Genomic DNA, 24,883 nt, shown 5'->3' with positions numbered 1-24,883 from the left:
TTGCACTAGAAAAAGAAAAATAAGCACTTAAAAGATTATATATATATATATATATATATATATATATATATATATATATATATATATATACACACACACACACACACATACATATACCGGTATATGTGTGTGTGTGTATATATATATATATATATATATATATATATATATATACACACACACACACACACACACACACACACACACACACACCCATGATTAGGATGGGTAATCCCTCACAATATCTTTCTTCCCAGCCACTGCCCTGCCCTTTCCCCTTCATTCCTAAACCTTATCCACCCTCAAAACCAAGCTTTTCTGGATTTTTGTTTTTAACTGTTTTTACTGATATCTCTGTTTCTTTCTTTTTGTAAACCACTTTGTGGGTTGTTGCTGTTTTTTAAACAGTTTAAGCCCCATATAAATTTGATAAAATAGAGAAAATAAAAATATTCAGAATTTGATTATTTAACAAAATGCATATGCTGCTTCACTGTAAACAAAACAACAAAAACCAAGTTTGACCTTTCGCTATATCGGAAAGTCTGATGCAGGCAGCATAAGCTTTGCTTGTTTGTTTTCAATTTCCCTTGCTGGAGCACAGTAACAGAGAAGCAATCCCATAATGAGAAACCTCTCCCTGGATGTGGGAGGGAGGAACTTGAGGACAGGCACACCTGAGTGTCAGATACACTTAGGAAAGTGGTTTAGGATTATTGTTTTCCTTTCCCACATGGGAATGCTCCTTTGCTTTGTGCTCCAAGGAGAGATTAAACAAAAAACAAACAAAACCCAAATCACCTTTCTGGGTGCTTGCATCTTGCATTGTCAGATATTGATGAGTGGCTGATGGGTACAGATATGCTTGTCTGCTAGCCATTGCCTAGAATTTCCCAATTTGCAGAGGAAATCTGGAAAAAGCAGATGACTTGACACTTTCACTAGAATTCTCTCAATTAGCTACCAAAGCAAGGGAGAATTTTCATCAATTTTCATCAACTTTAAAACGATTAGTTTTAAAGTATTACTGTGTGTACTTGTTCACACACACTTTAAAAAAAGCAGCTCGTCCCTCCTTAGAATTTGGTGCCCATTTTGAAAGCTATGCTAGAAACCAGACCACACACACCCCCAACAGCCTGAGGTCTAGACAAAGGAAGTTTTTCTGCCCAGTGAAGGAGTTTGTTTCTGTAAGAGCAGAACTGCACACCGAAGAGAAAAAGGTTGGTTGGGGGGGGCACCACACCTCTGCTAAACCCAAGTGGGGGCAGCAAGGTGGCTGTGAAATGAATTTCCAGAGGTCATTCCAGATCCTGTGAGCCACTCCAGAGTTTGGACAGGGCAGAAACAACATTACCCCAAGGGCGAGTCACCATATGGCAGCAGTTCAGGTTGTACAGAATGGTGGGAAAGCTTTCATGGGCTGAATATGGCACACAGATCTAATGCTGTCTACACAGCTAACCCTTCACAGATCAGGCAACTGGGTCAAACTAGAAATGTGCAAAAATACATAGCTGCACATCTGGTTTTTCCTTAACTAGACAAGGGTGGCATGTCCGATTCTTACTGTGAAGGGAAGGTGGGGCAGGGGATTATCTATTCACTCTCCCACCAGTATCAGAATGGTGATCACACTCACATATAGAGCTTAGAGCGTTAAAGAGAAAAAAGTCCCCAGATGCCAACAAATCAAATTAGGCCTGTATTGCCGCATGGGGCTGTTGCCACCAGTACATTTCCTGGGGAACTACTATTACATCAGCTGCAATGAATTAATCATTTATTACCAGAGGATCTTGTTACCAATACATTAGTAATAGCAAATGGGTTATTCCTGACCAGAACACAAATCTCAATTAAAACTCACCAAGAGACCTAAAGAAAGGAAAGGAGAAGGAAGAAAATAAAGGTAAATATGTGCCTTTCTGTTACAGAAGAAACACCCTAGGTATGATATCATAGTTCCCCAGAATAAATATAACCTTGCACAGAGGGAAATATTACCCAAAATCCACAATAATGAAGCAATACCTTAAATGCCCAGGGAAAAACTTGTCAAAAGATATAGTACCAAGGAGATTCTTGCCTGCTAATTAGAAATATCAGCACAATTTCATCAGAATGTATTGCTCCTTTGTTGTTAAGAGACAGATTCTCTAAGCAAATGGTATTAACTACTTCCCAAATTTATTATCCCAGGAAAGCCTCTTCAATAAATGTTAATGATTAATCGGTGCCTTCATTGTGAAATGTAAATTCTATTAATGAAGTGGGAACAATGAATGGGTCTCTCCCCAATGTCCGCCAGGTGAAAACAATTTTAATTCATCTCTCTTCATTACTCAAGAAAACTATGCTAAGATATATGAGCAGATACCTTTGGGAAACAATGTTTGTGTTCATCTGGATTAGAGAGAGATCCAGCTACAGGAGGGCCCACTATTCAATATCGCAAAGACTATCTGGGGAATTGAAAGGAGATAATGAAAACAACCCACATTTTACACAGAGAGATCATCAGATGTATATCCATTATAGAGAATAAATACCTATTTCCAGGCAATAATTACTGTATTCTCCAAGATTTCACTAACATAATGCAACTGAGGGCATAAACCTGATGTGACTTGGAAATCGCTAGGCAACCAAGTCTCCCAGACAGATACTGGTGGACCCCTCATCACAGGCGGCTGGTTTCTCTAGAATACTTATATTTTTCTAGATAACACATTGGGATAGAGATATTTCACTCCACTAGTTTTGGCTACAGTCCAACAGGCAAGGCTGGTTTAGGGAAAGGTCTCTCAGAAAGGTGTGCCCTTTGGAAGGTCAAAGGTGAAATTATTCCCCAAAGTCAGAGGAAGCCTACATATGGGCCAGCAGAGAGATCAACCCTCTCTCTGTCGTCTCTGTGGAATTAATTCTGGTTTTCCTGTGGTCAACCCAACCACAGCATTCCAAGCTACACCTTGTTTAAACAGACATGGCTGATCATGCTACAACGAGGTTAGCCCAACCTGAGCTGTGAATCATTTCAGACTTGGTAATTAGAAAGCTTTTCATGAGAAGGTGAGAAAGCACAGAAACATCATCTCCATAAAACAAGTTACATACTTCCAGTTCCTCATCACCCACTTGTGCTCTCTAACCAATTCATGGTATGGAAGAAATTCCGTGCCCAAAATGCTAGTCTTAAAAGATCTCCAGCAGATTCACCATTCCATTCATAGCTATACTGTATAGGGAAAGGGGGCTGAAGAGACCAAGTCTAGTTCAGTGACTGCCCAGAAAACATAGGGTGGGAGATATTATACAACAGGGCCACAATGGATCATTGTGAGAAACATTTTCATGTGTAGTGAAGCCCTACAATAAAATGTCTTAGATGATGTTTTGCAAAGATAATTAGTAAGGATCAAATAGGATGTTCTTAATGTAGTCTGCCCCACCTTGTTTCATAATGGCGGTGATTTATTTCATCCTGTTCCCCGCAAGATATCTGTATGGGGCCTGCAAGTTCCACTTCCTTCCCGCCCCATCATACAACCTATTATTCACATCACATGAGGAATTATAATCAATCAGCTCAGATGTCTTGCAAAGGAGACTGGTAACAAGTAGTCTTTCCACACATTAGTGAGTTTTAAAACCTAACTTTTCACTAGGTGTGACTTTGCTACATTCCCCAAACTACAAAGTAATTTCTGCAAACAGAGCTGAAACCGACATGACAGCAAAGGGAATGGAAGGTCAAGATTTTAATTCTTCTTCCTGCTCTCAGCTTTCAAGATCAGAAGCTTTCCCTTGAGAGAAGCAATGTGGATTTCACAAAAAAATATTGAGAAGTCTGGTCATATGACACAAAATAATAAAAAGCAGTGCCAGAAACTTGGCTGAGAACAGCGTCAGCAGAAAGGAAAAAGAAAGAAATAGGTCAAAAAGTAATAAAGTTAGGAAAAACTAATGTTGTTGTTTCTGCAGCTTTAAGTTTGCCTCCTTATGTGCATTTTGACAAGATAATCTATGGAAATATAATGTCAGAATGATACTTGTCACTTATAAAAATGCAAGTAATGCAAAACTCCAAATGTAGTTCTGGAATTTACACTAAGTTCCCTTGAGTCATGTACATTAGATAAAATCAACCTTATTCATGGATCTTTAGACACTCCTGAGTGCAAACCACTGCATTGCAAACATCTGTGTTTCAAAAATAACACAAGATGTGCCTTTTTAGAACATGGTGGTCCCATGACGGAATACAAATAGCCATAGGCCCAGTTCTGGGGAAAGTAGAAATTCTGATGATCTGATGCAAAATGAAAGAAAGCCATGCATGGCAAAGCACACAGTGTGAATGAACAGAACAGACATATGACTGCGCAAGCGAAGACACTGGAAGAAGTGCAACACAAGGGTGGTTGCATCTCAACACCATCATACCCTTGGACTCTGCATTTATTTATTTTGGATGCTGATCACATTCTTTTTCCATGGTTAACATTGATTAAAATCCCAACTTCACCCACAGCTAGGCACAGAAAAGGCTGGTGGAGATCCTTCAACTATATGGACCATGAGTGGCCCTCCTGTAGTCTTTAAGCACAAAGCAGGGAAGAAATACAGTAATGTCTTTCTCCCCATTACTTTATCTCATTTCTTTTTAGTGGAAGTTGGCTATTCCCATATTAATTTTGTTATTTTTGGGTTAACACTCAGCAGCTAACTATATGTCGCATGCAAATATATACATATAACAGAGCCCCCAAACCTTGAAAAGCAACAGAACAACCACTTTAGGAGACAGAAAATTGGGGCAGAATAGTGATGTGCAGGGAAAGGGTTACCGGTACATAGCCCATCTCTACTGCTATTTCTCAGCTCCAGTTTTCTCCCTTCCAAATCTGATTTTATTTTATTTTCTAGAGTACTAAGACTCTGTTACAAATGTTTGAATTCAACATACAATTAGCTCTATGTGATAATACATAACATAGCTTTTTCCACATGCTATTAATCTTTTTATTTTTCCTAATGAGGATGTGGAAGACTCAAATAAATCTCTATCCCATCATTAAGGCAAGTCACTCGCTCTCTATAACCTCCTTCATTTGGGTTTTTCTGAGGATGGCAGAGTATTGAAATCCACCCTGAGCCCTTGAATGGAGGGGAATGATTACCAAGACCTCATCATCCCAAAAAACTATCACAGAAAACTATTGTAGAACAAAATAGAAGTCCAGCAATAGGAGGAAAAAACTCACCCTTCTCATAATCATCCTCAGCTACTGCCTTCGCTTGAAGTCTTTGAAGCTTTCTTATTAAGGATCTTATCTGCATTAATTAAGAGACAATTAACAGTATTTCTATGAATCTTTATTTTCTATTGAATTCAAATCTATATAACTGCATATATGATCATAACATTTTAAGTGTGTCAATTTTGGTACACTTAACTAGAAAATTTCTGAGGATACTTATGTCTTATAGATTTCAAAAGCAGGACAGAGCAGGCATTGAATGTCAGGGGTCCACCAGGAATCAGCGCAGAGCCCAGTGGAATGGTGCCAGAGCTCCTGGAGGATGTCAGTTCTGAGAGTCAGTTTGAAGGTGGTGTTGAGGCTCTCGCAGTGGAGAGGGGAGCGGAGGGTGCTGACAGCTCACAGGAGCGCTAGGGATGGTCAGAATTGTCGGACCAGAGTATGGTGGAAGGGGAGGCGTCGGAGGTCAGGGAGCCTACATTTTTGCTCTGACTTGTACATATGTATATAATAAAACTCTGTTAAAAAAAAACAGCTACGGAGTTGGGAGCCTCTTACTCGTGAGAAGCCACTCTGCGCCCTTACATCGAGATATTAGAAGAGCATTTCACAAGCTGTCACATGAGACAGGTTTCATGTTTGACAATATCCATTCACATGCAAATCTGAAAGCACAAATACAGAACAAATTCTGAATTCCGTCTCCTGCTTTTCATGCTTGAGCCAAGAAATATGACGTCCAATTTTAAAATAAGCCTGAAACCATTAAGACTAAGCCAGGCATAGGCAACCTTGGCTCTCCAAATGTTTTGGAACTACAACTCCCATGATCCCTAGCTAACAGGGCCAGTGGTCAGGGATCATGGGAGTTGTAGTTCCAAAACATCTGGAGAGCCAAGGTTGCCTATGCCTGGACTAAGCAGAGAGCTAAGAACCAATAACCCAAGGGGAAATACCTCTGTGAAAGAGGATGGAAGTGGCATGGAGGGAGCTATGAGGAGCATAACCAGGGAAAACCTAATGGCAAATGAGGCTGTGTTGGTTGGCTGTTTATGTATTGCCAAAAAGGGGGGCAGGGAGGAAATACACTACCAAAAGAGAGGACACCATATTGAATAATATTTACCAGTATATGTTTAGAGGCAAATAATATGATATAAATGGAAATACATCTCACCACAGCAGGAAAGACTGTGGCCTGGTGATCTGTGTGTCAGCTCAGGCTGCTTTCCCAGCTGCTACTTGCTGCTGGCAACTTCGATAACCCTTTAAAACTGGAGTTGGGCAGAAAGGGAGTAGGCAAGGTAGGATTTGCATGTTGATTAGAACTAGCCAACAATAGTTCCATAACCATATTTTCCGATCCACACTACAAATGCCACCAATAAGTGCAACAACTGCTTCCTATCTTGCACAACAAGCTGTGGATTTGATTTCAAATTCCTATAACACAAAACAGGAATGAGGAAAATGCTAACCTTTAATATACTTTGGTTGCCCAGCAAGCAGTCCTGTAGCACTGGCTCATATTTCTTCATCAGGGAATCCCAGCTGTGGTCGCTAACAGTGTTACTACTTTCATAGCCTGAGGTCACAGAAGAACCAGCAGATGCTGCTTCCAAAGACTCAGTTGAACAGGAAAATGTAGCATTCGAATGTGAAAGTGTGTGTGATTCACAATCCTGCACTTTATCATCTTCTGCATTCTCCCTTGGGCACTTGTGGTCTTTGCTACACAGAGAGATGGATGAAGCCCACGGTTCTTTCCCCGAAATTCTTTGTCCCTCCCGTGCTACATGCAAATTAACGTTTTCTGCTCTTCCTGCCTTGCATGTTTGCCAAGCTTCTTTAGGCTCTCTAAGGTCTACTGGGCCTCCAATGTCATTTGTTTCACAAGCTGAATTTAGCGAGAGCTGAATGAAGCTAAAACTTGAATTAAAGTGATCCTGAGGACAGAAAGAGCTACAAGGCATGTCCTTGCTTTCAGATTCCTGGTTGTTGTTCTCTTCCTTCTGATCCAAAGCATGCATTCTTTCCTTCTCCTGTGTTCCACCAGCAAAAGCAGTCTCCTTCACAGAGTCAAGCAAATTAGTCTGCTGTGAGGATGAGCTGGATGCAGGCAACAGATCTCTTTTATAGATGGCAACCACAGGACAAACAGGTTGAATTAGATCTTCTGATTGCTGCACTCTGAAATCAGCCAGGGGTCTGAGACTGTCTGCTTTATTTCCAGCAGTAGGCGATCCCGTTGCCACATCTGAAGAAACCAAGGGGCCGTTTACACAAGCATTACAATGGAACAATCCCAACTCACTTTTGCATCGCCTCATCAGAAAGCAATTTTTAAATTCTCTGTAGTGTTTTCTGCCATTATGCTCAAGCCCATTGGGGCCGAAGGAGTCAGAAAGTCAGAAAGAGGCTGAAATCCTATCTGCTGCAGCACTTTTGTTCTCATGTATCCTGGCCTCTTCGCCACCCTCTTTTTGTGAAAAGAGCCCGCAAGCAGTGAGCCATCCTGGGCCTCTAAAATAAAGAAAATGACAAAAGGGTCACAACAATATTTTGCCTTGTAAGGAAACAGCTTCTGGAGAAAATTACGTCCCTGAAATATATACATAGGCTTAGCTTTTAGCAACTGAGAAGTAGAAACTAAGGTGCTGACATCTGGTGTGTTATTACCCGTTAAAATTTCTGTAACAGGCATAACACAAATTTCAATAGCCCATATATTATTCCATCCATTCAAGTGGTTTGTGCCCACATTTCTCAACACATTCTCCTACTTTTCCCAGTTCTGTAATTTCACCACTTTTGTCAATCTATTTAAATGTGTGCACATTTGAAGTTGTACATTTGAAGTTGCTCACTATTTAGCAATGAACGTGGATTTTAGAGAGAACAATGCAGCTAGGTGAAGAACCAGCCAGACTGGTTTAAAGCTGGCTAGGTAGCACTCTTATTCTGACGACACCTCTCAGCCTAGAATCTAGAGATAACAAAAGTTTTTATGCAAAATGGTATATCTGAAATGTTTTATATAAAAAGATAGACTTAAGAGACTGATATCAATCACTCTAACCATTTGGCTGACATATTTGTCTCATAAATCTTGGGATTATCCACATTATCTATTATGTGTATAGATCTGTATCTGAATGGAAAGGCACAGCCCTTGCATGAGAGAGCATGGATTTTGGATTTCATTCCATCCCTAGCTACAGGGACAATATGTACGTACATATGTCTAAGCGTACATTATGACAGCCATTCAAAGTGATTGGCACATGGACAGCTAAACCCTAGTTTTCAACAGCATTTAACTAGAGCATTGAGTTTTAATTTCCCCAAATTTTATGTTTTAAATTGTTTTATTGTTTTAGTGTATTGCAAATTGCATTGGGGGCCCAAAAACTGCCTATTAATGCACATATAAATAAAATCTTGCAGAGTACCCTTCTCCCCGCCATGATCAGTGGAATGCCTGACAATGCTTGCTAGTTATTCTAACCCTGCACACATTATTAACTACACTCTTCCTTGTACTCCACTGACAAAGGCATAGGCACACAGCCCTGGTGTGACATTGTGATGGATAACCCTCTTTCCACCCCTTTTTGTTCATGTCTTTTGAAGGCTGCATGACAGTTGTTTTCTCTCCAACAGTCCCTCACGTTGAAAATTTAGCATTAAGATTCAGACAGCCTGCTGTTAATGTGAAGAATAATAGCACCTGGACATTTTCCTATTGTCTATTTCCAATTGTAGGCTCCTTGGGGTAGGGATCTGTCATATAAGTTCCTAGCAAAGCACAATGTACATAGATGGCACCATATCGCAGTGTGCTTCTGTTCCATTTACAATCACAGAAATTCCTCTGTGTGTCATAATCCAGCTGCATTTCACATTCAATCCCAATTTGCAACTTTAGCTTCAGACCTGTTTTCATGGCCTGCTTTTATTTTTCAAACATTAAACTTTTATGATCTACATAAGTGCTTCCACACATTTTGAGCCTAGTATGGCTTTATGGATAAGTATATAGCTGTACTCCAGCACATAAGGAATATATAAACCAGTTCCTATCAAATACCTTGCCACCATTTTAGGGCCAATACTTTCCCAAACCCTCTGAATATATGAAAAACAAAACTGTTGTGTTCTGAGAGAATCACTGGTTCAATTACCCCCGTGTTGTGCATTCCAACTGACAGTATCTCTCCAGGGTCCCAAATAAATGCCTTTTGCAAAAAAAAAAAAAGCTTTGTCCATCTGAGATATTTCTGGCATGTTCTGGCAGATCCACTGTCACACCAACTCACCCCTCTTTTCCCTGAAGCCCCCATTGAGTCCCTCCACAACTCCTCCCTCTAACTGTTGCAATTACCACCACAGAACCCAGCCTTGTGTTTACCTTGCCAGTCTGGACCCAACAACTAGGATGCCCCTATTTTCATTGGAGAAGTGTTGGAGGGTATGAACTGCGAGAAACAGCGAGTGAGAGAATACACAAGAAAATACATGCTTTCTCCCATCTTTCTCCTCCCTCATAGTAGAACTATGGCAGGAAAGGACAGCCCATTTGAATATGTGTTTGTTGCTTTTAAAGAGAATACACCTATCAGTTTCGCAGTTTTGCAAAGTCTTCAAATATACCTTCATAAGCCTTCAAGGATGGCACCACCCAGTGAAGCAAAGGAGGCACTGAGTTACACCAAGTCAAGTCATAAAATGAACTGATTAATATTTGTTTGTTTTTCAAATCTGCATCACCTTGCTGCACAAAGGTTACAAAGGCTGAAATACCACCTATTCATTTAAACACACCCACATACACAGAGTGCAAAAATTAAAAGCAATATATACCATTGCTGTGATATATCATTAAATGACAGCTTCTTATAAGACTGAAAAATCATTTGCTGCTTTCAGTCCCCTTGAACATGTCTTTAAATGGCACACTACAGTAGAGAAGCACATATTCAGAAAGCAGCGACACTGCACACTTTTGGAAACAGGAGGAACACCAGCTGGCAAGTGGCTTCCTGTTATTCACATTACTCTTAACTAGAGGAAAGATCCTTCTCATAAGTTTCCTATTCCCAGAAAATACCATCTGCTGCAAGTAGGCATGGTTTAACTTTAAACAAACCACTTGAACTATTTGGGTTAAAGAACATTTTACCTTGCTGATCAGAGTTCTAGTAGGAAACAATACAGAGAGTAGGTTTGCATCATTTCAGATGCAAACACTCCCCCCCCCCCGTGCCGCACTCCATGGACTTCCAAAACTGTGGTTCGTGGACCACCAGTGATCTGTAAGCTTCAATGAGGTGGTCCACAATATATCTGTAAAAATGCAATGAAAAATCCTAATAGCAAATAGCACAGCACATTACAATTGCTATGCACAGGCAGAAAAAAAAAATCACTAATGGCATACCAAGACTCTCAGCAATTTTCAATCAGATTGAGGAAATTTTGGGGGAAACCACTGATCTACCCTGTAGGATTTTTTTATCCAGTTCAGATTCCATTGTTTCCACAGGGCGGATACGGCAAAATTGTACACCTAGTCTTCTGGAAGAAAGTACCAGAGAAGGCATAAACCGACACAGAACTAAAGGTTTGTTGTTGTTTTTTAATGCTTTATTGGTTTTAAAAACAAAACAAGTACAAAACAAAACACTATGCAACGATCAACAAAAGGCAATCCAAAATCAACACTCATTACAAAAAAAGAAAAGATTGAATTCACATGTCACGAATTCCGACATGAGTTACAGTCCCCACATTGTGGTTCCTAAATTACATTACAACTGCACACTTAACGTTCTCTCTCATAGGTTGTTCAGTTGTGTTAATTTTGTAAAATTCTCTTATTTTATGCAGAAGTCAATCCAGGCCTGCCAAAGAATTTAGGTTATTACAATGTTCTTTTAGATATTCTCTGTAAATATTCCACTCTTTATTAAATATTTGATCTGTATGGTCTTGGAATATTGCTGTCAATCTTGCTAGCTCTGCATATTCTAACATTTTATTCAGGCAGTCTCATTTTGAGGGAGTAGAATCTCCTTTCCATACCTTAGCAATCAGAATTCTTGTTGCTGCTACTGCATACATAAAAAATTTCCTTACCCTTTTTGGAATTTCATTGCTCATTATACCTAATAGGAAGGCTTCAGGCTTCTTAGGGAAGGAACATTTAAACATTTTTTTTAATTCATTATATATTGTTTCCCAAAATTCCCTGGTTTTGGGGGTTTTTTTGCAGTTCTGCCTCCCTGCATCTCCAGCAGATGTTTAGCCTAGTTTTATACATTTTGGACAGTTTTACAGGTGTTAAGTACCATCTGTAGAGCATTTTCATGAAATTCTCTTTCAAATCGCAGCAGGCAGTGAATTTCAGATCTTCCCTCCACAACCTTTCCCATTATTCCATTGGATATTGTAACCAAAATCTCTGGCTCATTGTACCATAACAGATTTTACTTCTTCCTCCTTGACCTCTCAAAGAGAAGTCTGTACATTTTAGAGAGTGGCTTTTTTGTGTTTGTATTAGGTCTTTCTCAAGTCTTGAAATTTCTGTGGCGAAGCCTTTCTGTTTGTCCTTTTGGAATGTTTCATTTAGCTGGAAATATTGCAATCAGTCAAATGGGTCCGAATTTCTTCATTATTTTTCTAACCTTTATTTTCCTGAAGGAGCGTTTCCCCCCCATCATTCTGCCCGGACACTGAGGTCCAGCGCCGAGGGCCTTCTGGTGGTTCCCTCACTATGAGAAGCCAAGTTACAGGGAACCAGGCACAGGGCCTTCTCAGTAGTGGCACCCACCCTGTGGAATGCCCTCCCACCAGAGGTCAAAGAGAACAACAATTACCAGACCTTTAGAAGGCATCTCAAGGCAGCCCTGTTTAGGGAAGCTTTTAATGTTTGATGGATTTCTGTATTTTAGTATTTTGTTGGAAGCCACCCAGGGTGGCTGGGGGAACCCGGCCAGATGGGCAGGGTATAAATAAATTATTATTATTATTATTATTATTATTATTATTATTATTATTATTATTATTATTTCCCCCTCCAATAGATCTTTTTAGTTGCCCAATTACTTCTCATGTTTTGTTTTGTTTTAAACTGAGAATGCTTCTGTCAGTGAAAATCCACCATGGCGTTTTTTGTTCTAGGGACATTTTTCGTTCTAGTAAGTCCTTATATTTAGCCCACACCATATATAACAGTTTCCTAAGCACATGGTTCAGAAAGCCTTTGTGGACTTTAACCTTCTCGTATCCCAAATAGGCATGCCAGCCATATCTATTATTGAATCCATCTAGATCCAGCAAGTCAGTATTTTTTAACTTCAGCCATTCCCGAATCCAAGAGAGACAAGCTACCTAATGATACAGTTTTAATTAAGGTTCTGGATGTCCACATCAGTAATTTGAACCTTACTATTAATCATTAAAATATGTAGTTAAAAAAAATTCAGCTTTTATACTGCAAGGAGCAACCAGGTCAAGGACTGGAAACACTCAATACTACTGTTTGAGCAACTGGCTGACCTGTAAAGGGAGCCACCAGAACTGCAGTTTGAGTCATCTCCCTGGACAGTAAAGTGATTGCAGATTCTGGCCACGCCGATCCAGGCTAACCATTGGGCTCACATAGGCCAGACAAACTATAAAAGGCTTCCTGTTTAGGCTGAGGCTTCCATGGGCAATAGCGGTCTTCCTGGCTCTCACTTGACTTATGGCTTTGCTCCTCACTCAGACCCCTGCTGTGTCTCCTGGCTCTCAGTGCTAACTTAACAGCTGCTTATAAAATAATTTACTGTAGTTCAATTTTCAACTTCACACATGCCCCTGACATTAAGAAGACCCACCCTGTATGTGTATTTTTTTACATCACTTTGTACTGTATTTACTGCACATGTGTATGTCCAATAAAAACGGCTGGAAAGATTCCAGTCCTGTGCTCAATGATTTAGTCTGATTCACTGACAATGCTAAGCAGAAGATAGCTTGAAAATTTAGGTCTCTAATTTACTTCAAAGTAAGCTCTGTTAGTAAGGACCCAGGTGGCTCTGTGGGTTAAACCACTGAGCCTAGGGCTTGCTGATCAGAAGGTCGGCGGTTCGAATCCCTGTGACGGGGTGAGCTCCCGTTGCTTGATCCCAGCTCCTGCCAACCTAGCAGTTCGAAAGCACGTCAAAATGCAAGTAGATAAATAGGAACCGCTACAGCGGGAAGGTAAATGGCATTTCCATGTGCTGCTCTGGTTTGCCAGAAGCGGCTTTGTCATGCTGGCCACATGACCTGGAAGCTATACGCCGGCTCCCTCGGCCAATAATGCAAGATGAGTGCGCAACCCCAGAGTCGGTCACGACTGGACCTAATGTTCAGGGGTCCCTTTACCTTTACCTAAGCTCTGTTAGGTTAAGTCAAACTTGCTGGAGTTAGGCTACTTGTCTACGAAATGTTTTTTGTTGAAACTCAATATAGGGTTTTAACAATATTTTAACGGGTAGCATTACCTGGTAGAATGTGATTTATTGCATGACTGTCACCTTTGAGGAACTATTTAATAAGTCACTCATGTCTCAAGCTATTGGCTGAAAGACAAATCTTTGGCCTCAACGCCACCCGCTTCTGTCAAAACACCTGGTGAGTGCTTCAGTATAAGACTCATCAGGCAGATAAAAGGCAGCACGACAACACGCCAACAGAGGCCAATTTAAGAAGCGAGCACAGTTTGAGTGTTCCAGCTGAACTATTTGAATTTTTAATTTCACCAGGGGAATATATTGCAAATTAAGTGTCTGACACACAGTCCATTTGGAATGAGAATTGAGTTTACTGAAATAGAAAGCAATCTTCTCCTAGCAACTCAGTAGTGATTGCCCATAATGAGAATAAGACAACAAACACTGAAGCTGCCATTTCAGGTCAATAAGTCAGATATGTCCAAAATTTGGCCATTCAATTTAATAAAAATCTGGATTGTAATTGATCTCTAGCTATCCCACTTATACCACTTTGGCTGTTCAATATATTTACTGCATATTCAAAACTACAATATGGTATAATGTAATCCACAGGATCACATAAGATCACATAGCAGAATCAGGACATGTTATCCAGATACTTAAAGAATGGAAGGAAGGCAGAGGAAGGAGCATGTACCGTACATTTGCAAAACCATTTAAGATGCCCTAATTACTCTTTAAGATGCTTTTCCCCCCCCACATGGCATAATTCACAGAAGGAATCTCCTACTGATTGGGCTCACAATCATGATACTAAAATAGTACTATACTGTAAGATATTATATCTCTCCCTATTCCCTTCCCACCAAAGCTCAAAACATACATACCCATCTTAAACATATTAAAAATGAAATTATTCCACTGTTAACTACTTGTGAGAGCTGGTTAGGGAAAATGATTTCAGGTTAAAGACAGAGATCAGCATAAAGTTGATGGAAAACTGACCCTAAAACACCCAGATACAGATTTTAAAAATACATTAAATTACTTTGAACACATTCTCAAATCTGGAATGAGTAATCTTTTGGAAATTGTAAGAACCTGATAATATCACCTTTCAATATGTTATGTAGCTAATTTTAAAAGTTCTATTTTTCTACTGGATTTTATTGAAAGCCAGTATTCTAATATTAATTTATACTGAAGGACAGGATATAAATTCACAGAATGAATAAACAACGAGAAAAAGCAATGAGATATTTTAAAGTTGCTAACAGCTGGTCTATCCATTCTTAAGGAAATCAGCCCTGAGTGCTCACTGGAAGAACAGATCGTGAAGCTGAGGCTCCAATACTTTGGCCACCTCATGAGAAGAGAAGAATCCTTGGAAAAGACCTTGATGTTGGGAAAGATGGAGGGCACTAGGAGAAGGGGACGACAGAGGACGAGATGGTTGGACAGTGTTCTTGAAGCTACGAACATGAGTTTAACCAAACTGCGGGAGGCAGTGGAAGACAGGAGTGCCTGGCGTGCTATGGTCCATGGGGTCACGAAGAGTCGGACACGACTAAACGACTAAACAACAACAACAACAGCCGGTTGATTCCTAAGGCTGAAACCCTATACAGGAGGGGTGAGCCCCACCCACCCCACTTACATATGAAAACAAAGTTCACCATAGCTAATCACAAACAACGCAGGTGGCGCTGTGGTTAAACCACTGAGCCTAGGGCTTGCCGATTAGAGGGTCGGTGGTTCGAATCCCCGTGACGGGATGAGCTCCCATTGCTCGGTCCCCGCTCCTGCCAACCTAGCAGTTCAAAAGCACGTCAAAGTGCAAGTACATAAATAGGTACCGCTCCGGTGGGAAGGTTAACGCCGTTTCCGTGTGCTGCTTTGGTTCACCAGAAGCGGATTTGTCATGCTGGCCACATGACCTGGAAGCTGTACGCCGGCTCCCTCGGCCAATAACGCGAGATAACATCTCTTACCACCAAAGAAACACAAGCGAATAGTGAAGAGAATCTACACAAGCGACGCTGACACAAAACCCTACACATACATTAAGTAAAACAGAAACATCACCACCCGACTCCACCCCCACTCACCATGGCCCCCTCCACCTCTTTCCCACTTTTCTTCCTAATTTAACACTAATGCAGGCATAGGCAAACTTGGCCCTCCAGATGTTTTGGGACTACAACTCCCATCATACCTAGCTAACAGGACCAGTGGTCAGGGATAGTGGGAATTGTAGTGGGAAACATCTGGAGGGCCGAGTTTGCCTATGCCTGCACTAATGTCTCAACAAATGAAACTGATCTGTAGAAAATGTAACTTGAAAAAAAGAGACACGGCACATACTTTTGTAAACCAAGAAATCTTTAATAAAAAATATGTTTTAAAAAAACATGAGGGGTGAGACACTTTTCTCAGGTGGTGGCATCAGGGGCTAGGCTGAGAAAGTACTCAGAGGCAGCTGTGCTGCTTTCAATGCCACCACCCATCCATTCTGCCCATCCCTCTCTGTTCTCTGCTAGACTTTGGAAGGGCCCACTGGAAAGCCCCTTGCTCAAGACTCTTTCAAACCATTTTTTTAAAAATCTGATCATTTTTATACTGCTTTTTCAGCCACATTCATACACCTCTTGAAAAGTAACCTGGTTTAAAATTTAACCTGAATTTAAATACAGAGTAAATACACTTCTCAAGAAACTGTCTATATGACCCTGAGTTAATGTTTGTGCTTTTCACCATGTAAATGAATTAACCAGATGGAAAATTGCTTGACCTTTCAGATCAAGCATTATTAATATAACACAGTAGGTCATTATCTTATTTATTATAGTGCAAAAAATGAATTGACCCTGTCAACCAAACAGCATGGACATTCACTTTCCAAGTCATTGAAAAACATTGTTCTTTCTAGTTACTATCAGTGCTCTGAGCACCCTGCTAAAGAGCTCGGGCTTGTGACAAAGACTTCTGGTATCCCAGTGGAGTTTTAGATCTTTCCATTTGAACAAATAAAAACACAAAAAAACCTCTTCTAAAGTCAAGAGGAGCTTCAAAAGCAGCTAATCATGCAGCACGGGTGCCAGCTGTTTGAGGAAGTACAACCCTAAAAGTCCCCTTGGACTCATGGAACTAGAGCATGATAATACTCTCTTGATCTTCACTTTGTCTAAAGTTATAAAGATGTTGAACAACAACAGGCCCAGGACAGAACCTCACGGCACCCTCCTTGACATTTTTTCCAGGCTGCTGAGAAACCATTTAGTGAGCACTCTTTGGGTTCAGCCTGCCAACCAGATATAAATCCTCCTAACAACAACCTCGTCCAGCCCACATTTTACCAGCTTGACACTGAAATAACAACTTACCAGTAAAAAAAGAAAAAAAGAATCCCTATACAAAAGTATGGAACTTCAAGAATCATTAAAGAGCAAATGGAATCAAACAGCCTCAGAAACGACAAACCCAACACTTTTGTTTCTATTCCATGCAAGTTATTTGTTTACATCTGAATCATGCACAAAAAGGGGAAGCAGAAGCATTGCTGCATGCAATGTCATCAAAAGAGAGGAAGGTTTCTCCAAATTTGCAAAAGCGGTGGAGGGCATGAGCCAAATACAGCAACAAGCTGACAAAGCTAACAGAATTTGGCTGCATAAGCTATGACAAAAGCAAAGATGTTCAGCTTAGATACCTACAACTCAATGTAGAATCAAAGTCTGCATATTTATTAATCCTCCCTTGGAACCACTTTACACACTGAGGCTGCAATCCTAAAATCCTACTTACATGGCAGTAAGCCCCATCAAGCCCAATAGAGCATACTTATGCCTTGGATTGGGCTGTAAGTTTATAAACATATTGAAGTTTATAAAAGCTGTCCCTATATATTAAAACTACTCAAATTTCACTTGATCCGCAAAGTGCACTCAACATCTGGCCATACAAGTTTCGGGGATTTTCCTTCTGTTTGGTAAACACACACTGGCAATTTCTTTTTCTTCGCTAGTAAGTATTTATTCAGGATAAAATTGTATCAGCACTTATTTAAAAGTAAGCTCCCACTGAATTCAGTTGGACTTACTTCTAAGTAAGCATGCAGAGGATCAGACTGTTAATCACTCATTTAAATAAAATTCCTCAGCCAAGCAATATTTGGCTATGGAAGTGTCCAAAAGAACAAAGCATAATGTCATTTACTGAATCAGACATCTGATCGGGTGATGGCTATTTAATAAAGTATCTGTCCGACTTAAGGACTTCCTGGGCTTCTTCAGCTGAAGAAACAAAGAAGTCTATTGACAGAGATCTTTTTTAAAAATTCCAGTGAAACAGTGTAGGCATTATATTGGAACTGAAAGCCTTTTGACTCTCTGGGGGACTATGAATAAAACTGAAAAGGGAACACCCAAAGGAGGCTTTAAAAATGGGTTCCAAATACTTCACTATTTAAAGAATTCTTCTCTTGGCAAAGATGGTTCACATGACTACACGAAAACAAACAGGAAGATGTGTAAAAGCTCCTACAGTTTCTTGCTGTTTTGAGAAGATATGAGTTAAGATTTGCTGCGACTGCATCAAAGTCTTCATGAATATTTGTACTGTATTTATTTTATTATTTATTTTTAAAAAAATCATTATATTTTTCCATAATAGGGTATAACATGTATTCACGTTTCCCTTCTACACTCAAAATCCGAATATGCAATATATTTAAAACAGAAAATATGATCCAGACACAAATCCACTCAGAATAATCGTAAGGTTAGAATGCCCTCTGTAGGATTAAAACAGATGGTGAATTTCTTCAGATAAACTAGTTACAGTACCTCATACAGTGCAACAAGAAATACAGTAAAGGGAAAGTGCAGGTTGTTATATGCACATGCAGTCTGAAATACACAGCAATTTGTACAGTATCCTATGCAAGTTACTGAATATTTTGTTCACATACTGTAGTAGAATGTCCACATCGTCAGCCATCAGGCTAAATGTGCTGGGGGGTGGGATTAATGGAGGACCCTCTTTAATGTGAATGTGATAAACAATTGATGCAGTAAAAAGTTTTCAAAACATTTGAATAGATTTCTAAATAATTCCCAAGAAATATACATTCTACCTATTCTGTTTCTCAAATCAGTAAACTCAAGTAAACAAAAGTTTACTTTAAAGATGGATGAAAGCCAATTCTATAAAATGTCTATCAGCAAAACAAAAAATTTAGGAGCAATCTCCACTTCTTAGTCACTTAGCTTTACAGCCATTCAGAAACAAGCTTAACAACAACAATTGTAAGATATTACACCCCCCCCCCCACACACACACCCCCAAAAAGCTAATGCAATTCTAGGCTGCATCAAAAGAAGTATAGTGTCCAGTACAAGGGAAATAACAGTAATGCTATATTCTGTCATGGTCAGACCCACCTGGAATACTATGTCCAGTTCTGGGCACCACAGTTTAAGAAGGATGTTGACAAAATGGAAGGTATGAAGAGGATGGTAACCAAGATGATAAGGGGGCTGGAAACCAAGCCTTATGAGGTATGGTTGGGGGAATTGGGTATACTTAGACCAGAGAAGACTGATTGGTGATAATGATTGTTGTGAGCATGCCAGGCACTCCTGTCTTCCACTGCCTCCCGCAATTTGGTCAAACTCATGTTGGTAGCTTCGAGAACACTGTCGAACCATCTCGTCCTCTGTCGTCCCCCTCTCCTTCTGCCCTCCATCTTTCTCAACATCAGGGTCTTTTCCAGGGAGTCTTCTCTTCTCATCAGGGGCGTCGCTAGCCTTCTGGCTACCCGGGGCGGCAAACCAGAAGGCACCCCGCCACGGGGTGGGGCGTCCGTTGCACGCATGCATCACACGCACTATGGGGCGGGTTGCCGCTGCCGTTCCAGCGCCCGGATCCCGATCCTAGAGCGGCGCAACCCTTACGGGGGGCACTCCCAAAGGCCAGGCCCAGCCCCCAGCAGGCTCCGCGACACTTAGCCCCGCCTGTCACTGCTGAGTAGCATGTGAAGCTGCCAACGGAGCCTGGGAGGGGCAAGGCCCCTGCTTCTCATGAGGTGGCAAAAGTGTTGGAGCCTCAGCTTCAGGATCTGTCCTTCCAGTGAGCACTCGGGGCTGATTTCCTTGTGATAATGATAGCCATCTTCAAATAACTTAAGGGCTGTTATATAGAATATGGATCAAGTTTGTTTTCTGCTGCTCCAGAGGGTAGGACCCAAACCAACTGATTCAAAGTACAAGAAAATAGATTCTGACTAAACATCGGCCCAGTATACCTGAAGGAGCGTCTATACCCCAACGTCAACCCAGACACTCAGGTCCAGCGCCAAGGGCCTTCTGGCGGCTCCCTCAATGCGAGAAGCGAAGTTACAGGGAACCAAGCAGAGGGCCTTCTCAGTAGTGGCGCCCATCCTGTGGAACGCCCTCCCATCAGATGTCAAAGAAATAAACAATTATCTGACATTTATAAGACATCTGAAGGCAGCCCTATTTAGGGAAGTTTTTAATGACTGGTGTTTTAATGTATTTTTAATCTTTTGTTGGAAGCTGCCCAGAGTGGCTGGGGAAACCCAGTCAGATGGGCGGGGTAGGGAAAAAAATTGTTTACTTTATTATTTATTTTTAAAGCTGTTCAACAGTGGAAAGGACTACCCTGGAAGGTAGTAGACTCTCCTTTGCTGGGGTTTTCTTAAACAGAGGTTGAATGCCCGTCTGCCAGGGATTCTTTAGTTTCCTGCTTTGCAGGGGACTGGACTAGATGGCCCTTGGGGCACCTTCCAATTCTATGATTCTAAGATTGTGGAAGAGGGCTGTATTTTTTAAGGCACTCTTTACATAGAAAATGTAAGTAGTCTAAGTATCACATAATCCAACAGCAAAAAAAGCAGAAGAGGAATGCACTTCTCTAATTCATGTGAAGAAGTTTGGAAGAGAACTAATAGGAAGGAAATTATTTTAGTGTGGACATTGGGGTATCACTGTACTACATGACCACAAAAAAACACAGAGGCTGGCTAAAGCCGACTAGTTTCAATGCACTTAAACATTCTTCACTCTGTGCTGGGGAACAGCCCTTGTCTTGTTTGAGAAAATATTTTGCAACTATTTCAATACAGAAATGATTGTACAACTTTTATGTGTGAGAGAACGCATGCAGTCACATTTCCATGCAATTAGCAATCTATGGATTAACAGAGGTACAAATTATCATGTGAAAAGGACATATACAAAACTTCAGAAAAGTCCACTACGGTAGGTATTACAGCTATCAAAAATGAGCAGCTTGTAATTCAGAGAAACAACAGAAAAATTTAAGGAGCAGGAATGTATCAGTCCACAAAAGCCTATGCTGTGATAAATTAAGTTGCCACAGCAGTCTGGAAATCATTGTATATGCCTGAAATCATTTTCAGAAAAATATCATTGAATTTGGTAGACAGTATATTATCTCTTGGTTGATATGCATATTATTTGAATGTACTGACCTCTTCCAGTCTGACACAAGAGGATATACAATGTGCTAACAATCTAGATTTTAATCAAGAGTCAGAGCTAGCTACATGAAAAACGCAAACAAAAGCTGTTCTGCCTTGCTTGGTGATCTCTCAAGAAATATGATAGGGATAGCTGAGTAGGCCTCTAAGATATCAGGGAAGATCACTTCCACAAAATTTCTCTTCTAAACTTTCCAAAGCACTATTCATACTAGCAGGAGTGCCAGCTTGACCCCGCAACTGTGGGTGCCATGCAGCATGCATGGCCCTGGTTCTGAAATTTGTGGGTGCCCGACCACTTCACAAGGTATTTTGTGGGTGCTTGTGCACCCAGGGCCCCAATGAGTTGGCACCTATGCATACTAGTAGTGTGCAGTTTGAAGGTTCTAAGTCAGATATCTTCCCAGCTAAAAGTAGAGTCAAACAAAGCAATAACAGTGTGTCAATTCTTGTGGGTATTTCTTCGCCCCCTACTGTGTTCCAGAGCTACACTTTGGATGACACAGCAAGAATCAATTTGAATCCCAAGTCATATGGCAAAGGCGTACAAACCTGCTCACCTGAACCACAATGATGAGGCACAATTATTCCACAATTGCTGGCTGCAAATGATGCCACACTCTTCATCCCAAACAGTGTCTGAGCAGTATGCGCACATTTTCTTCTGCAATGCAAAGAGGGATGCTTCAGAGGGATGCAACTGAGATTGGGAAACTAGTGCAGGGGGTGAAGGGTTAAATATCATTTTCCCAGCACTACAGCCCCAATCTAAAGCAGTCTCATGATTCATTTTAACACACACACACCCAAATATATATATTGGAGATTGGATCATGGTTGGCCACGCTTGGTTTGCCACCTTAATTAATTTAGTTTGATCCTCAGGGACAGACAATCCATGACCCAGATCTCCCACTTTTTTTTTTTTTTTTTTTTGAAGATCAGTGAAGTGGCTTTGGAGAGAAATGTTTAACTGTTTCCTCATCCCCACCCCCAAGCTGCTCCACCTCTGTAACTCTCAGCCCTTGCAAAACTGAAGTTGGATTTCAAGGTGGAACAGACAGTAGTTACAAGATGCTTTTCTACATACTGTGTTTTTAGTACTCTGAGGAACAGCAGTGACATGTAGACCCCTCTTGGTTGTCACAAGAAGAAATTTAATGACAATTTATATTGCAACACTTGAACTTTGGAACTCCATGCCTGTTGACATTAAGCAGGTGCCATCACTATACTGTACTCTCTTAAGACACCTGCTGAAAAGTGTTCTGTTTCATGTCTGTCCAGGCACATGTTTTCGGTATATCAGTTTTTAAAATTGTTTTACATGTTTTATTGTGTTCAACAGTTTTTTATGTTTTTTAATATAGATTTTCATTTTTAATTGTTTTTTTAAATCACATTAAGTGTTTACTGCTCTGGGCACCTTTGGGAGGAAGTGTGGGCTATTAAATAAACAAATCCTTATCTATTTTTTGTTACCGTAGTTTGTTTTCTTGGTTGGAGATGGGACTGGGGAAGTTGCAGGATACAGTTATCAAAGATATGATCAGATAAATCTTGCCCACCAATCCATCTTCTTCAATCTTCAATCTAGCTTCTTCAGTCTTCTGAGAGTTGGCTGCACTTGCTCATCTAGATTATTATTTGTTACAATAACTAAAAGAGGAGATTCCAGCATTATGACCTGTAAATTCCTTATGTGGCAACAGGTCCAATAAGGGAAAGTTAGAAGAATGTCTTCAAACTTTAGACTTTCAGCTGATTGCTACCATAGAAACAGGAACAGATGAAAAGATATAGATATATATCAACAACCCTAAATAACCAGGACTGTAATCATTCCACAATTAATGAATTAAAATTGAACTGGTACTTTTACAAGTGCCACAAAATTCCACACTTGTAAGGGATTGATATTTTAGACTGGCAACTCCTGAATTCTAGAACTTCCTACCAGCTGACATTAGGCAGATGCCCTATCTATACACTTTTTGATACCTGCACAAAAACTTTGTCAAAACTTTGTCAATATGCATTTTCATCTGTAACTTTTGCTTATAATGACCTCATTTTTAACTTAGGACTTCTATGAATAATTTTAATGCATTCCTTGGAAACTGCTTAGTGGTCCTATTTAAAGTTAAGCAAGATAAACAAATCCTATTAAATTGGCAAATACAGGTCACCTTGATATTCTGGAAACACTGACAGTCTTTACTCAGACTTTTGTTATTTTAACCCATGTGCAACAACTGGACTCATTCTAGGTGCCTATTTTATAGTTTTGTTTTCCATCTTGTTGCTGTTAATACTTCTGTTTTATACACGCTGTAAAATGAAATGAAATAAACCGAGGAGGAGGAGGAGACAGATCATAATGACACAGTATATGGCAGAGATGGGGAAACTGCAGCCCACAGATGTTGCTACACTCCAACTCCCACCTTCCCTGCCCACTGGCCTTGCTGGCTGGGGCTGATGGGGGCTGTAGTCCAAGAGCCCCTGGAGAGCCCCAGGGCCCCTAACCCCGGTATAGGGTGCAGTACAATAACTTTTTTTTACAATACAGTAACTTCCCTTCGTCGGATTCCCCCCACCCACCACCCACCCCATTTTTCTCTGCAGGGCTCCTATGTCTCTAACCGTTGGAAGTTGACAAGAAGTTGGACCTTCCCAACTTCTGCCTCTCTAGCCGAGGCGGCGACTGTTGGAGGCCCAGGAGCCCTGGCGAGTGAAGACACGGACCGGCAGTCCCCCTTTAGTCTTCTTCTTCGCCTGCTGCTGCCGGGCTGCCCGAGTGCCACCTCTAGGGGCAACGGAGATAGGAAGGGGAAAGCAGCACTGAAACTTCTCCCGAGGGAGCAAAGCCTCCCCCCTTGCTTCCCGTCGCCTGCCGCTCCCAAGGCTCCAGGGGGGTGGGGGGGCGGCGCTTTCCCGCTCTCTCCCATTAGAGAAGCGGCTCCGCCTGAGGAGAAAAATCCCGCTTCTTCCCACGCCGCCGCCTTGCGTGGAGCTGAGGCGAGGAGGAACTCCGGCGTCCCCGCCGCCCCTTCAGCCCGAGAAGCGCCCAATCCTCACCGGCCTTCGGCTCCCAGCTCTCAGGGGCCCGACGCCTTAAGTCTCCTGAGGGGCCGCCGCCGCCGCCGCTCCACATCCTCCTCCTCCGAGGCTGCCGTTCGTGGGCCGCCTCGGCCGCAGCCCCTTCCCCGCCCCTTCGGCGGCGACTCGCATCCGCTGGAGCAGGCGGGAGCCAAGGGCTGACTGAGGCCGCCCCCAGGCCGCTCCTCCCGGGTGGAGGAGAGAGAGCTCGCTGGGTTGCCAGCGCTCCCGGGACTTCTGGGCTCCGCCATGCTCGGACTCCCGCTCTTCTCCTTCCCGGGCTTTTGTGTGCCTTTTATCCAACGCAGGACGGCGAGGGAAGCTTTTCCTCTACCCTGCGTCGTTTTGTTAGAGGCGGCTCCACCTGTTGAGCCTCTGCCTGTCGCGCAGCTGTCAAAAGCACAGAAGCCCTAATGGTCGAAATCTCGCTCTGTTTCCCTTTGCATGCCTCAGCCAGTGCCAGATTTACATATACAGGCTAAACAAGCTGTGTAGCTTAGGGCCTCCCTCCC

The 24,883-nt window shown here is 41.5% G+C and overlaps 1 protein-coding gene across 1 annotated transcript in view; it reads right to left on the bottom strand.

Moving 5' to 3' along the window:
• DISC1 (DISC1 scaffold protein) overlaps positions 1 to 24,491 on the bottom strand; it is a 155,150-nt gene extending 130,659 nt beyond the window's left edge. The window contains 5 exon segments of the mRNA XM_088666436.1: positions 5,268 to 5,337; positions 6,743 to 7,669; positions 7,672 to 7,787; positions 21,830 to 21,933; positions 24,351 to 24,491. Of these exon segments, the coding sequence (XP_088522562.1) occupies positions 5,268 to 5,337; positions 6,743 to 7,669; positions 7,672 to 7,787; positions 21,830 to 21,896 (1,180 nt within the window). The 5' untranslated portion in view covers positions 21,897 to 21,933; positions 24,351 to 24,491.
• Positions 24,492 to 24,883: the final 392 nt, after the last annotated feature.

This window comes from Zootoca vivipara, chromosome 3 (genome assembly GCF_965207765.1).
Source record: "Zootoca vivipara chromosome 3, rZooViv2.hap1.1, whole genome shotgun sequence".
In the NCBI taxonomy this organism is placed as follows: domain Eukaryota; kingdom Metazoa; phylum Chordata; class Lepidosauria; order Squamata; family Lacertidae; genus Zootoca; species Zootoca vivipara.
Note: the sequence above shows the minus strand (reverse complement) of the source record. Positions and strands in the feature narration are given on the sequence as shown.